At 47.6% G+C, this 14083-nt stretch overlaps 1 protein-coding gene across 3 annotated transcripts in view; it reads right to left on the reverse strand.

Moving 5' to 3' along the window:
• Positions 1-211: 211 nt before the first annotated feature.
• The window catches only part of TRPM4 (transient receptor potential cation channel subfamily M member 4), a 36455-nt gene continuing 22583 nt past the window's right edge, over positions 212-14083 (reverse strand). For 2 of the 3 annotated variants that reach the window (XM_032388413.1, XM_032388414.1), the window contains 9 exons: positions 10431-10862; positions 7122-7254; positions 6801-6975; positions 6293-6470; positions 1719-1912; positions 1323-1455; positions 1038-1110; positions 833-938; positions 212-586 (listed from right to left, as the gene is read on the reverse strand). In XM_032388413.1, coding sequence (XP_032244304.1) covers positions 555-586; positions 833-938; positions 1038-1110; positions 1323-1455; positions 1719-1912; positions 6293-6470; positions 6801-6975; positions 7122-7254; positions 10431-10862 — 1456 coding nt within the window. In that variant the 3' untranslated portion in view covers positions 212-554. Of the gene's footprint in view, positions 587-832; positions 939-1037; positions 1111-1322; positions 1456-1718; positions 1913-2312; positions 2348-6292; positions 6471-6800; positions 6976-7121; positions 7255-10430; positions 10863-14083 lie in introns of all 3 variants that reach the window. The other variant, XR_004297538.1, reaches the window with a different exon arrangement.

The raw sequence follows: 14083 nt of genomic DNA on the forward strand, positions 1-14083 counted from the left end.
CTGTCCCACTGAAGTGAGAACCATCAAAATAGTGCAGACAAAAGGTGCTGGGCCTCAGTCAGACAGGCAGAGTGGGCCTGGGAGTGGGGAACAGACCTGGAGATTATCTAAAATACGGCAACAGACTGACCAATGGCCTCAAACCCAGCCCCAGCCCCCATCTCAAAAGGATCTAGGTGCCCACCATTTCCCCAAGAATCAAGCATCGGACTCCACTCCTCTCAAATGGCTTTATTTCCCCAGTGTGGGGAGCTGCAAATGGGATCTGTGATCCCTGTATCCCAAAGACCCTGCAGCCCTCTCCCGCCCAGCGGGCTGTGGCAGGGCCTTCAGAAGAGCAATGCCTGGGCTCCAGAGGCTGATCTTCCCGGAGCGGGACTGGTTCTAGGAGGAGCTGGGCCTGCGGTGGTTCGCATGGATGACACTCCCTGAGGTGGTCCTGACAGCAGCCCAGGTGGTCCTCCATGAGCATGGGGCCCGCGTGGAAAACAAGGCCAGGAGGTGCAATGGTCAAGGACCAGTAGGACTTTGGGAGCAAAAACTCCCTATGGGGGCTACTCCTTGAAGTCTGCCAGCAGGGCTGAGTCTGGGGGGAAGAGAGGAGAGAGAACAGGTGGTGGGGATGGAGAGGAAGACAGAAAAAAATGGAAGACTGGCAAAAAGGAGGAGAAAGGACGAAAAGCCCAAAGGAGACGGAGAGTGTGCCCCAGGGACAATGGAAGGGCAGCGAACGGGAGAAAAACACTCAGAGATAGAGGAACAAAAGCCCCAGAACGTAGGGTGGTGATGACAGAGGCCAGGGATAGACACAGGTGGACCCCACAACACTGACCTTTAGGCCCAGACAGGGTTGGAGGCGGTGGCCCCCCTGGGGGCAGCAACGCAGAGCGGCTCAGGGAGTCGGCCACCCAGCCCAGGACACGGCTACAGTGCTGGACCTGGGGAGCAGGAGGGACAGAAGGGCAGGAGACCAGAACCTCACACCACCACCCCCGCCCCCCGGCCACACTCCCCCAGCCTGGTCCGGGAGTCCTCACTTCCTGCTCCAGCCCTTTCAGACGCTGCTCATACTCGTGGATCTGTCTCAACTGCTTCAACGCTGCGTCCACCCTGCAACCCACGGCAACGAGGGCATCAGGCCCATTCCCGCCACCCGCTAGCCCCGCCCACCTCAGAAGCCCCGCCCCCGGAGGCCCGCCTTCCTCCCCAACACCCCGGGGCCCCGCCCCACTCAGGCTCCACCTGGAGCCCCGCGCCTCCCTAGCCCCAGTCCGGGGCTCCTCTCAACCGAAGCCCCGCCCCCAGCCAGGACCCGCCCTCACTTTTGCGACATGCGCTTCAGACGCTCGGAGTCACTCTCCCGCTTGTCACGCGCGCGCGCCAGCAGGAAATTCTCCTTCTGCACCGACTCCCATGTCAGCAGCCTCCGCTCTGCTTCCTTCGAGAGGTAGACCCCTGGGGGGCGGTGTTAGGACGGAGTCAAAGGGCCTGCCCCCTCCAGACCCAGCCTCCCCACCCAAGGCCTCCAGCGCGAGCCCTCCCAGACCTCGCCCCGTGCAGCTCTAGGCCTCGCCCTAATATTTCACACCGGCCCCCTGACCGCCTAATCCCTGCCCACTAGAGCTCCCGGACACCTTCCCCCAGCCTGTCCATGCTCTTCTTTCTCTCCAGGTCCTGACCCCGGTGCTTTTCCCTTTTGTATCAAACCCCGTTCTCACGAAAATGTTCGAAGACCGGGGAGGGCGGCAAGCGGGACCGGCGCCTGTGTAGCCGCCGGATGAGGAGGCGCACGTGTGAGATGATGATAAGGGGCGGAGCCAGCGCGGGCCGAGAGTGAAATTCCCGGATGAGGCAGTAGCGCTGAGCCTTCCAATAGAGGTCGCTGTTTCCCTGTACTTTGCTGAAGGTGTGGCTGTGGGGACGAGAGAGGTCAAGGGTCACCAGAGGTCAAAGAGGGCAGATCAAGGTTAGATATTAGACAATATATTTGAAGTCCAAGGCTGCAAGCAGATGTCAGAATCAATAAGGTCAGAGGTATTACAGGATGCACTTAGAAGCTGGGTTAGGAGGGCAAAGAGTCAGATGTCAGAGGTCAAGTTGGGGATGGTGTCAGGAATTAAGATAGAGGTTATAGACAGGTTCAAAAGTCAGCTAAAATCAAATAGCTAAAATCAGAAATGAAAATGGAGACATTACTACCAACTTTACAGAAATAAAAAGGATTATAAGAGAACACTATCACAGTTGTATGCCAACAAATTAAATAACCTAAATGAAGTAAGTGGACAAATTCCTAGAAACATAAAAATTACCTAACTGACTCAAGAAGAAAAAATCTCTCAAAGACCTATAACAAATAAAGAGATTAAATCACTCATAAAAATGTCCCAACAACAACAAAAATCCCAGGCCCAGATGTTTTTGCTGGTGAATCTATGAAACATAAAAAAAAAAAAAAAAAAAGAATTAACACCAATCCTTCTCAAATTCTCCAAAAAAATTGAAGAGAACAGTTCCTGACTCATTCTATGAGGCCAGCAGCATTACCAACCCAGATAAAGATATCACAAGGAGGGGCACCTGAGTGGCTCAGTCGTTAAGCGTCTGCTTTCAGCTCAGGTCATGATCCCAGGGTCCTGGGATCGAGCCCCGCATCGGGCTCCCTGCTCAGCAGGAAGCCTGCTTCTCCCTCTCCCATTCCCCCTGCTTGTGTTCCCTCTCTCGCTGTGTCTCTCTGTCAAATAAATAAATAAAATCTTAAAAAAAAAAAAAAAAAAGATACCACAAGGAAACAAAATTACAGACCAATATTTTTTATGAATACATATGCAAATATCCTCAACAAAATACTAACAAACCTAATTCAGCTGCATATTAAAAGGATTATACACCATGACCAAGTGGGATTTATCCCAGTAATGCAAAGGTGATTCAACATGCAAAAGTCAATATAATACACCACATTAATAGAACAAAGAGAAAAAAACCACATGATCATCTCAAGTGACAGACACAGAAAAGGCATTTGACAAAGTCCAACACCCTTTCGTGGTAAAAAAAAAAATTTTAACTCAGAAAAATAGTATTAAAAGGAACATTCCTCAACATGGATATAGGGTACTTATGAAAAACCTACGGCTAACATACTCAATGAAGAAAGACTGAAAGCTTTCCGCTAAAATAAGAAACAAGACAAGGATGCCCACTCTCACCACAGCTATTCATCATCGTACTGAAAGTTATAGTCAGAGCAATTAAACATGAACAAGAAATAAAAGGCATCCAAATTGGAAAGGAAGACAAACTATTTCTATTCACAAATGACATGATCCTATATCAAAAATCTCAGAGAATCACAAGAAAGCTACTAGAGCTAAAAAGCAAATTCAGCAAAGTTGCGGGGTACAAGATCACCAACCAAAAATCCACTGTGTTTCTCTACACCTGCAGTGAACAATCCAAAAAGGAAATTAAGAAAGCAATTCCATTTACAATAGAATCTTAAAAAACAAAGCACCGAGGAATAAATTTAACCAAGATGAAAGACTTTTACACTAAAAATTACAAAACAATACTGAAAGAAATTTAAAAGAGCACCTAAATAAGTGGAAAGACAACCTGTGTTCATGAGTACAAAGATTTAATACTGTTAACATCAGAATACTACCCAAAGCAATCTACAGATTCAATGCAATTCTTATCAAAATTGTGACAGCCTTGGCGCGCCTGGGTGGCTCAGTTGGTTAAGCGGCTGCCTTCAGCTCAGGTCATGATCCTGGAGTCCCGGGATCGAGCCCCGCATCAGGCTCCCTGCTCAGTGGAAAGCCTGCTTCTCCCTCTCCCTCTGCCTGCCACTCTGCCTACTTGTGCTCTCTCTTTCTCTGTCAAATAAATAAATAAAAGCTTTAAAAGAAAACAAAAAAAAAACCAAAATTGTGACAGCCTTTTTTGCAGAAAAGTAAAAGCCAATCCTCAAATTTATATGGAATTGCAAGAGAGCCTGAATAGCTAAAGAAATCTTGAAAAAGAACAAAGTTGGAGGACTCAGACTTCCTAATTCGAAAATTTGCTCCAAAATCAAAATAGTGTGGTGCTGGCATACGATTGACATATCGACCAATGGAACAGAAATGAGAGTCCAGAAATAAACCCATACATCTATGAGTATTATGGGTTGAATTGTGTCCCCTTTCCACCAAACGAGATATGTTGAAATCCTAATCTCTAGTACCTCAGAATGTGACTTATTTGGAAGTAGGGTCTTTACAAAAGTAATCAAGTTAAAATGAAGTTGTTAGGGTTGGTCCCAAGTCTAACAAGGCTGGTGTCCTTATGAAAAGGGGAAATTTGGACACAGACATGCACACAGGGAGAATACCATATGAAGATGAAGGTAGGGATTACAATGATACATCTACAAGCCAAAGATTGCCAGCAATCTACCAGAAGGTAGGAGAGAGGCAGGGAACAGATTCTCCTTCACAGCCTTTAGAAGAACCAATCCTATCCATACCTTGATTTTGGACTTAGAGCATCCAGAACTGTGATGGAAAAGTTTGTTATTTAAAACCATCCACTTTTTGGTACTTTGTTAGGGAAGCCCCAGGAAACTAATACAATGGCCAACTGATTTTTAACAAGAGTGACAAGTCCATTCAATGTGGAAAAAAATAGTCTCTTAAACACAGAGACCTGGAACAACTGGATTTCTGCATGCAAGAAGAACAAAGTTGGACCCCTACCTCACACTATATACAAAAATTAAGTCAAAACAGACCAACAACCTGAATATAAGAGCTAAAACCATAAAACATAGGAATGAAACTTTATTAACTTAGACTTGGTGACTGGTCCTTAGATATGACACCAGTGTACACATAACAAAATTTTAAACTTTTGTGCATCAAAGGGGATTATCAAGAACAGGAAAAGGCAACCAACAGAATGGGAGAAAATATTTGCAAATCACATACCTGATCGGAGTTTAACATCCAGAATATACAACGAACTGCTATAACTCAACAACAAAAAGACAAACAACCAAATTTAAAAACAGGCAAAAGACCTGAATAAACATTTTCCAAAGAAGATGTACAAATGGCCAATAAGCACATGGAAAGATGCTCAACATCTTTAGTCATTAGGAAATGCAAATCAAAACCACATTCAAATACCAGTTCATACCCACTAACTAGGATGGCTATAATTTTTTGAAAAGGAAAATAACAACCCTAGGCAAGGCTGTGGAGAAACCGGAACTCTCCTCCATCGCTGATGAGAACAGAAGTTGGTGCCACTCCAGTGGAAAACAGTTTCAAAAAGCTAAACAGAATTACCACAGCATACCCGGCATTCTATTTAGAAATATATCCAAAAGAAAGAAAAACAGAGACTCAAACAGGTACATGAACACTAATGTTCATTGCAGCATTATCCACAATAGCCAAGGGATGGAAACAACCGAGTTTCCGTGAACAGATGAATGGATAACAAAATGTGATAGACTGATCAACGGAATATTATTCAGCCATAAAAAAAAAGAGTACTGATCCGTGCTACAACATGGATAAACACTGAAAACGTTATGCTAAGTGAAATAAGCCAGGCAGAAAATGATAAATATTGTATAAATCCACGTATACGAAACCTCTAGAATAAGCAAATTCCTAAAGACAGAAGGCAGATTCCAGGTTACCAGGGGCTAGGGAGGTAGTGGGGAATGGGAAGTTATTGCTTGCTCAGTGGGTACACACTTTTTGTGTTTGGAGTGATAAAATTTTTTGGAAATAGTGGTAATGGTTGTAAAACATTATGAATTTAATTAATGCCATTGAATTTGTACACTTAAAATTGGCAAGTTATATGTATTTTTTTTTTTTTTTAAAGATTTTATTTATTTATTTGACAGAGAGAGACAGCGAGAGCAGGAACACAAGCAGGGGGAGCGGGAGAGGGAGAAGCGGGCTTCCTGCTGAGCAGGGAGCCCGATGTGGGACTCGATCCCAGGACCCTGGGATCATGACCTGAGCCGAAGGCAGACGCTTAACGACTGAGCCACCCAGGCGCCCGCCCAAGTTATATGTATTTTGCCACAATAAATTTTCTTTTTTTTTTTTTTTTTTTTTTATATTCAGCCTGGGCTCAGGGAGAGGATCAGAGTCCAAAGTCCAGGTCAGGAGCAGAGTCTGAATTCTGGGACTAAAGAGAGAATTGATTTAGGCTGGTGTCAAGAATCATGCTGGGGTCAGGGTCAAGCTGGGTGAGGTCAGATCAGAGAGCAGTCAGGCCTCACCTGAACATGGCGATGAGCAAATTGAGCAGCAGGATGTTGGCCACGAGCAGGAAAATGATGAGAAGGAGAACCACCAGCCAGTTGGCATAAAGCGAGACACAGGAGCCCGCCTGCGCTCCCGGCGGGCGAGCCCAGAAGCCCTGCTCCGACGAGCAGTTGACCTGCTCCATGAGGGCCACTGTAAAGGGAGACACTCAGAGAGGGGGCCAGGGAGACAGAGACCAGAGAAAAACAGAAATTCGGAGGCGTGGGGGAGAGAGACCCAGAGAGACGGAGACAGAATCCCAGAGAGAGAAAGAGGAGGGGGCAGAGACCCAGAGGCAGGGAACAGAAATACGGAGAGAGAGGCGGGCAGAGTCCCATAGGGATGAAGGAGGGTAGCGGCTACTCAGAGACCTGGAGAGAGAGACGCAGAGACTTAAGGAGAGGGGTATAGAGACCCAGGGACGGGGAGCACTGGGAGGGGGGACTCGGAGGGAGGGCGTCAGGCCCTCTCATCCCTCCATACCGTCCATGTCCTCCTGGGGGATCTGCCCAAAGATCTGCAGGTAGGGCCGGTAGAAGACACGACGCAGGATACTCGGGAGGTCACGATCCCGGGGCCTGAGGAGCCCCTCCGTGGCCACCCCGTAGGCAACCAGCCACACACCAAGGAAGAAGAGGAAGAAGAACACGTCCTTCATCTGCGAGGTAGGAAGAGAAGACCAAGTCTGGCCCCGCCCCGCCCCCGCCCACCGAAGCCCCGCCCCCCCGCCCTGCTCTGCGCACGCGTGCCCACACCGCCCCGCCCCTTCCCCTGGATCCGCCCATCCGGCCCCGCCTCCCTCACCATCTTGTTCACGATGACGATTTTGGGTCCCAGCTGTTTGTTGACCGTGAAGATGTGCAGCAATCGTAGCGTGAAGACCATGAAGTCGAGGCAGAGGAGAGTGCGGCCCAGGTCATACAGTCCGGGGATCAACCTGGGATGCGGGGAGACGCGGCGGGGGTCCCTCGGGTCACGGGGTGCAAAGGAAAACCCGGGTCTTCCCAACACCAGGCTTCGGGTGACCCTGGAGGGGCCGCAGCCGGGACCCTCCGATTCACCCGGGTTTACCCAGATTTCACAGCGCCAAGGTGAGCCGCGCAGGGCGCTGGCACCCGCTTAAAAATGGCTGCATAAATCAGAGCCCTGGCTAAAATTCGGGAGGCCCCTGTAACAAGTTGGAAAAACTGCCAGAATATTTGTCCAACCTATAAAAGGCAAAATATAGAGAGTTCCAGCAAACGAGTAAGCAGAAGACAAACGACCTAAAGGAGAGTGGATAAAGAGAACACACAATTCACAGAGGAAGGTCAAATGGCCAGTAACATGGGCAGTCCCTATGGGGAAAATTTAAAAATTATATCCCTATTTGCATCATCATGTACTTGAACTCTGAATGGATTAAAAACCTAGAGTAGAAGGCAAGGGGCGCCTGCGTGGCTCAGTAGGTTAAGCCATGATCTCAGGGTCCTGAGGTCGAGCCCCGCCTCCGCCTCCGCCTCCACTGAGTGTGGCACCTGCTTAAGCTTCTCTTTCTCCCTCTCCCTCGGCCCCCCCAACTCTCTCAAAAATAAAATAAAAAAGTACTTTTTTAAAAAAAACCTAGAGTAAAAGGCAAAACATTAAAATCTGAAAATACAGAAGAATTTCATGAGCTTGATAGGATGAGATGTCACAAAACAAAAAAAGCCTTCTACACAAGTAATATATATATAAAATCACAATACAGGAAAAGACTGATGAATTTGACTACTCTGAAATAGAAAACTTCCATGCATCAAAATATAACATAAATATGATCAACAGAGAAAGGCAAAACTATCTGCCAAAAATGCATGACCTAAATCTGATCACGAGAGAACTGAGACAAACTCAAATGGAGGCAAATCCTACAAAATAACTGGACTGGACTGTTCAAAAGTGTTAAGATCATAAAAGCCAAAGAAGGATTGAAGAACTGGATTGGCTCCTGGGACAGAAAAAGGACATCCATGGGACAGTTGGTAAAATTTAAGATCTCCGGTTTTGATAATGGAAGATGTTGACATCTGGGGATCTGGGTGAAAGATGTAGAGGAATTCTTTGTACTGTTTTTGCCATACTTTTTATAAGTCTCGGGTTGTTTCAGATACAAACTTAAAGAATAAAAGAATGTTTAAGATAATATACAAACGTGAAAAGAAGCTGCAGACAGAAGGGATTTAGAACAAAACCACCAAGATTTAGGGCACCTGGGCTGGCACAGGCAGAGTGTTCCACTTTTGATCTCAGGGTTGTGAGTTCAAGTATTCACCCATGTTGGGCGTAGACATTACTTAAAAATAAAATCTTACAAAAACAAAAAACACCAAGGGTTAGGAGAGCACCTACCCGTACGCACATACAAGAGATCAACAAACATAAATGAATATGTATTTTCTAAAACGGCGGCAAGGCTATGAAAAGACATTGACAGAAGGACAAGTGGCCATTTGCTATGAACAGATGCCCAAGCTAACTAGTAGTCAGGGATGCATAAATTTTAAGGCAAGAAGTCATTTTTACCCATCAGAATGGAAAAAAGAAAAAAAAAATCTAAAGGTTAAATTGAGAGCTACAAAATTTTAAAGACATGACATGCCAAGACCCAAAACATCCATGTTTCCAAGGATGTTTTGACGTGCCCTTTGCCCTCTCTCTGGGCACCACAAAGTATGATCTGGAAGCCACAGAAGAAATGAACTAACATGACACAGCCCAGTCTTGGCAACAGAAAATATTTGAGGTGAATTCCTGATGATCTGGTTTTGTTTATGCTAAGAACTAAGCAGAAACAGTCAAGGTTTTTATGGACTAAAAAGGTGACAGAACATTCAAGCTTCCCTGGTAAAATGTGAATCTGTAGGGGCCGCCGGCTCTTGGGCGGGGCATGCGATTCTTGATCTCGGAGTTGTGAGTTCGAGCCCCACATTGGGAGTAGAGATGACTTAAATTTTTTTAGGGGCGCCTGGGTGGCTCAGTCGTTAAGTGTCTGCCTTCGGCTCAGGTCATGATCTCAGGGTCCTGGGATCGAGCCCCACATCAGGCTCCCTGCTCTGCAGAAAGCCTGCTTCTCCCTCTCCCTCTCCCCCTGCTTGTGTTCCCTCTCTTGCTGTGTCTCTGTCAAGTAAATAAATAAAATCTTAAAAAAAAAAAAAAATTTTTTTTAATCTTAAAAAAAATGTGAATCTATAAAATTTGACCCAGGAAAACTGGACCCGAATTACATAAAAGCCACAACATAAAATTCACAAACACAGAACCTAGATTTGGGCAAAATTCAGGTCCATTCAATACAACACCAATGATGAGCCAAATATTTGTTGTACGACTTACCCCAAATAATAATTAACGAAGTTGAAATAATTTCAGAAACTGAAACTGAAAATGACTGAAATGTGTTTAACTGCCCTGCAGATAAAACTGATTGAGGAAATTTGCAGAAATGAAAATCATTCCTTGATAAGAGCTTATCTGTACTGGTAAAAATTCTGATCACAATGTTATAATTACACGGATCATTATAATTACTGGCTGTGAGGAAGGAACTGCAAGCTGCCCGGAGGGGCTGGAGCCTGGATGAAGAAAAGGGAAAGGAATGGGGACGCAGGCCTGCAGAGCTGGGCGGGTCTCCACCAGGCAGCGCCCCCAGGACCGGGTCCGGGGGCGCTGGGCAGCCCGGGGAAGCAGGCAGGGGCAGGACAGCTCTGAGAGTAAAAAGAGTCTTGTGGGGATGGACTGGAGGGAAGAGGGGAGTCCTGGAGGCTGGGGCGAGGGGGCGGCAGAGCGGGGAAGGTGAGTGTGCCCGCCACCCCCACCCCCGGGCCTGGCCCCTGTCTGGGGGAAGACTGAGTTCAGGTCTGGGGGAGCAGAAAAAAGCCCGCCCGACCTGCAGATCTAGAAAAACAGTGAGGCCCTCGCCCTAGTCCCGCCGTCCCTAAAGCCAGATACCCAGGTGTGAGCGAACTGCTTGGGGACCATCTGGATGCGGTGCTTTCGATCAAGAAGGGCCTTTCGTGCTTGTTTCCGGGAAAAGCGGGGTTGGCTCCAGGCCAGCAGGGAGGCGCGGAGGTGGCAAGCGGCAGGGACACTCACCGGCAGCCGACGCCCAGGAGGAAGCAGCTGAGGGCCACCAGGTCGCACTGGTTCCAGGTGTCGGCGAGGTAGAGGCTCAGCCGGCGGCGCAGCGGGGCCTGCTGGGGGCCGGGCCCGGGGCCCCCGGTGGTGAGGCTGCTCCAGCCGCCGCCCAGGCCCTGCCGGAGCTCCTCGCAGAGCAGGGTGAAGACCCAGAAGTAGAGCAGCAGCTCCAGGGCGCCGGGCGCCTCGGGCTGGAAGTCGAGGAGCAGCACCCGGGCGAACACCAGCAGGAAGAGGAGGTAGCTGACCACGTTGCCCATGAAGGCGGTCACCGGCGCCCCCCAGAACTGGAGCCAGCGGCGCAGGCGTGGGGGGCACCCGCCGCAGCAGCCCCTGCGTGGGGGCCGCCCCAGCACCCGCACGGCCGTCTTCTCGGGGGGCTCTGCCACCCTGGGGGGGGAAGGGGGGGAAGGGAGGAGGGCTCAGCCTGACCTCTGAGCCCCTCTTCACCGTCATCAAGACCTCTCACCATTCACATCTGAGCTCTAACCCTGCTTGACCTGAAGCCAAGTCCCCTGTCTATCATCCCCTTGACTTTTGACCCCTGTATCTAACCTCTGACCTCTGAGATCTACCCTCAAGACTGCTGACCTTCCGCCTCTGACCTTCTCCACCCTCTGACCCTGGTCTGACTTCTAACTCCAGGTCCCTCTTCTTTCACCTTCACAACCCCTGACTCTGTCTGACCTTGGACCATCTACCTGACCTCTGACCCCCTCAACTTTCATGACCTCAGCTCCCCAGGTTTGACAGCCCCGTGCCTGAATATTAACTTCTGACCCACAAAGTCTGATGTCAGATTGTCCAGCCCAGTGTTCCTCATATCTGACCTCAGAGCAAACAGCCGTATTTGGCTTCTGAATTCTGACCTTGGTCCACTCCTACCTCTGACCCTTCTTGTCCAAGTTCTGACCCTCTGTCCCAATTTCATCCTGACTCTTCATTCTGACCTCAAACCAGAAATGCCAAAATGAATAATACAAATAATAATAAACTCAACAAGCTAACAGGAAAAATAAACTGGCTTGGAGAGGCATCTTCTTTTTATAAACCAAGCAGAAAGAAAATAACCCCAAAGTGGAAACAACCCAAATGTGCATCAACTGATCCATGGATAAATCAAATGTGGTCCATCCATACAACAGAATATTATTTAGCACTAAAAAGGAATGGAGCACTGATGCGAGCTACCACTTGGAGAAACCTTGAAAACAAGACGCTAAGTTAATGAGACCAATCATAGAAGGCCACAAAGCGTATGACTCCATTCATACAAAACGTCAGGAATAGGGAAATTCTTTGAGACGGAAAGCCAATTATTGGCCGCCGAGGGCTGGGGGAAGGGAGGAATACAGAGTGACCATTAAGGGGTACAGAGTTTCTTGTTGTGGTGACAAAAATGTTTTAAGATTGACTGTGGTGACAATTGCACAATTCTGTGAATATACCAAAAACCACTGAATTGTAACACCTTAAATGGGTGAACTGAATGATATGTGGATTTTATCTCAGTAAAGCTGTTCTCAAGAAAACAAGAGGAAAGAATTATAAAAGCTAAAGAAAGTGCAATGCAGAGAGGACAGGAAGTTCCCTAATGTCGAGGGAAAACAGACTTGGTATTTTGCATTTCACCCTTTGTGGGGCCCTGGGAACAAAAATGTGTGGTCACAGTGCTCCCCACCATCCGCCATCTTGAATCAGGCGCAACCAGGCCGCACAGATTCCTGGGCCCGTCCTGAGCCTCCCTGGGGGAGAATCCAGGAATCTGTCCTTTTACAAAGCTCACCATGGAGGTGGCTCTCCACAGCTTCGGGAACAAGAAGATCTGGGTTCAAATCCCAGCTCTGCCACCTACAAATCACATGAGCTGAGGCAAGTGACTTAGGGCCTCGGTGATTTCAACTGTGAAATGGGGATGATAATAGACCCTACTGCATTGGGTTGTTGAGAAAATAAACTGATTTTCGGAAGGATTCGGCGCACTGGCTACCCTCTGTAAGTGTTCTGTGGCATCAGCTAATGTCACTGTCACTGTCATCGTCATGGTGCAAAAGTTGGGAACTCCCTGGGCAAGGACATCGTGACTGATCCTGACACTGGGGACTTCTAGCCAACCGTTTTCAGTGGTCCCAATTTTTTTTCTTAGTTTTCTCTTCTATCTTGACAAATACATTGTATTCATTGTGCATTGTCTCAGAAAAATATGTATGCATATATATATATTTCAATTTGACTGCTCCTTGAGGTATGTAGTGGGTCTTACAGACTTCTGGCTTCTGATCATGTTTCTAACAGTTACCAGAAACATTTTTCTTCTGGGATGTTGGAGGCCAGGGCCCTCCTTTTTCTCCCCTAAGTGCCTAAAGTAGAGATGGAGGGTACAAAGATGAACATAAATGTGGGCCTCTTCCTCTCTTTCTCTATTACCAGCAATTTAGACCCTGATGCCTACACCCACCATTCAACAAAATAAATGAGACATGGATCAATAACAGCAGTAGCAATAATAAACTCCATTAATTGACTACTTCCTATGTGCTGGACACTCTGATGCATTTTATACATTATCTCCAGGAGTCCCCCCCGCGGCTCCCCCCAGGCCCTGGGGCACACTGTGTTACTCTGCACCGAGTATTTTGGTTCCCTCTCAGTGGAAGGATTGGGAGCTGAGGAACTACCCTATGCCTCACTTTTGTCAATGAAATGTGGGCACAAGTGACATGTGTTTCTTCCACATGGAGGCTGTAGGAGCCAGGACCTGGTTTGCCATTTCTCTTTTCCCTCTGCTATGAGACCAGCAACATCTCAGCTAGGAGGTGCTCGCTCATCCCAAAGTGGAAACCATACTGGAGCCAAGACACAGACAAGCCAAAAATGGAGCGGGAGAAGTAAGCCTTCGTTGTTGACAGTCACTGAGAGTGTAGGATGTTTTCTTTTTCTCTCTCTTTTTTTTAAAGATTTATTTACCTATTTTAGAGAGAGAGAGAGAGAGTGCACAAGTGGGAGGGGCAGAGGGAGAGAGAGAATTGCAAGCAGACTCTGCGCTGAGCGCAGAGCCCGATGTGGGGCTCGATCTCACGACCCTGAGATCATGATCTGAGCCGAAACCAAGAGTCAGACGCACAACCAACTGCACCACCCAGGCGCCCCTAGGTGCTTTCTTATGCAGCATTGCCCAACCTAACCTAACACAGGGACAACCTTCCACATATATTCATTTTACTGAAAAGAAAACTGAGGCTTAAGATGTCCATCAACAGATGAATGGCTAAAGAAGATGTGGTATATATATACAATGGAATATTATGCAGCCATCAAAAGGAATAAGATCTTGCCATTTGCAACGACGTGGATGGAACTGGAGGGTATTATGCTGAGCGAAATAAGTCAAACAGAGAAAGACATGTATCATATGACCTCACTGATATGAGGAATTCTTAATCTCAGGAAACAAACTGAGGGTTGCTGGAGTGGGGGGTGGGGTGGGAGGGATGGGGTGACTGGGTGATGGACACTGGGGAGGGTATGTGTTCTGGTAAGCACTGTGAATTGTGCAAGACTGTTGAATCTCAGATCTGTACCTCTGAAACAAATAATGCAATATATGTTAA

Source organism: Phoca vitulina, unplaced genomic scaffold (assembly GCF_004348235.1).
Source record: "Phoca vitulina isolate PV1807 unplaced genomic scaffold, GSC_HSeal_1.0 scaffold52, whole genome shotgun sequence".
NCBI classification, from domain to species: Eukaryota; Metazoa; Chordata; class Mammalia; order Carnivora; family Phocidae; genus Phoca; species Phoca vitulina.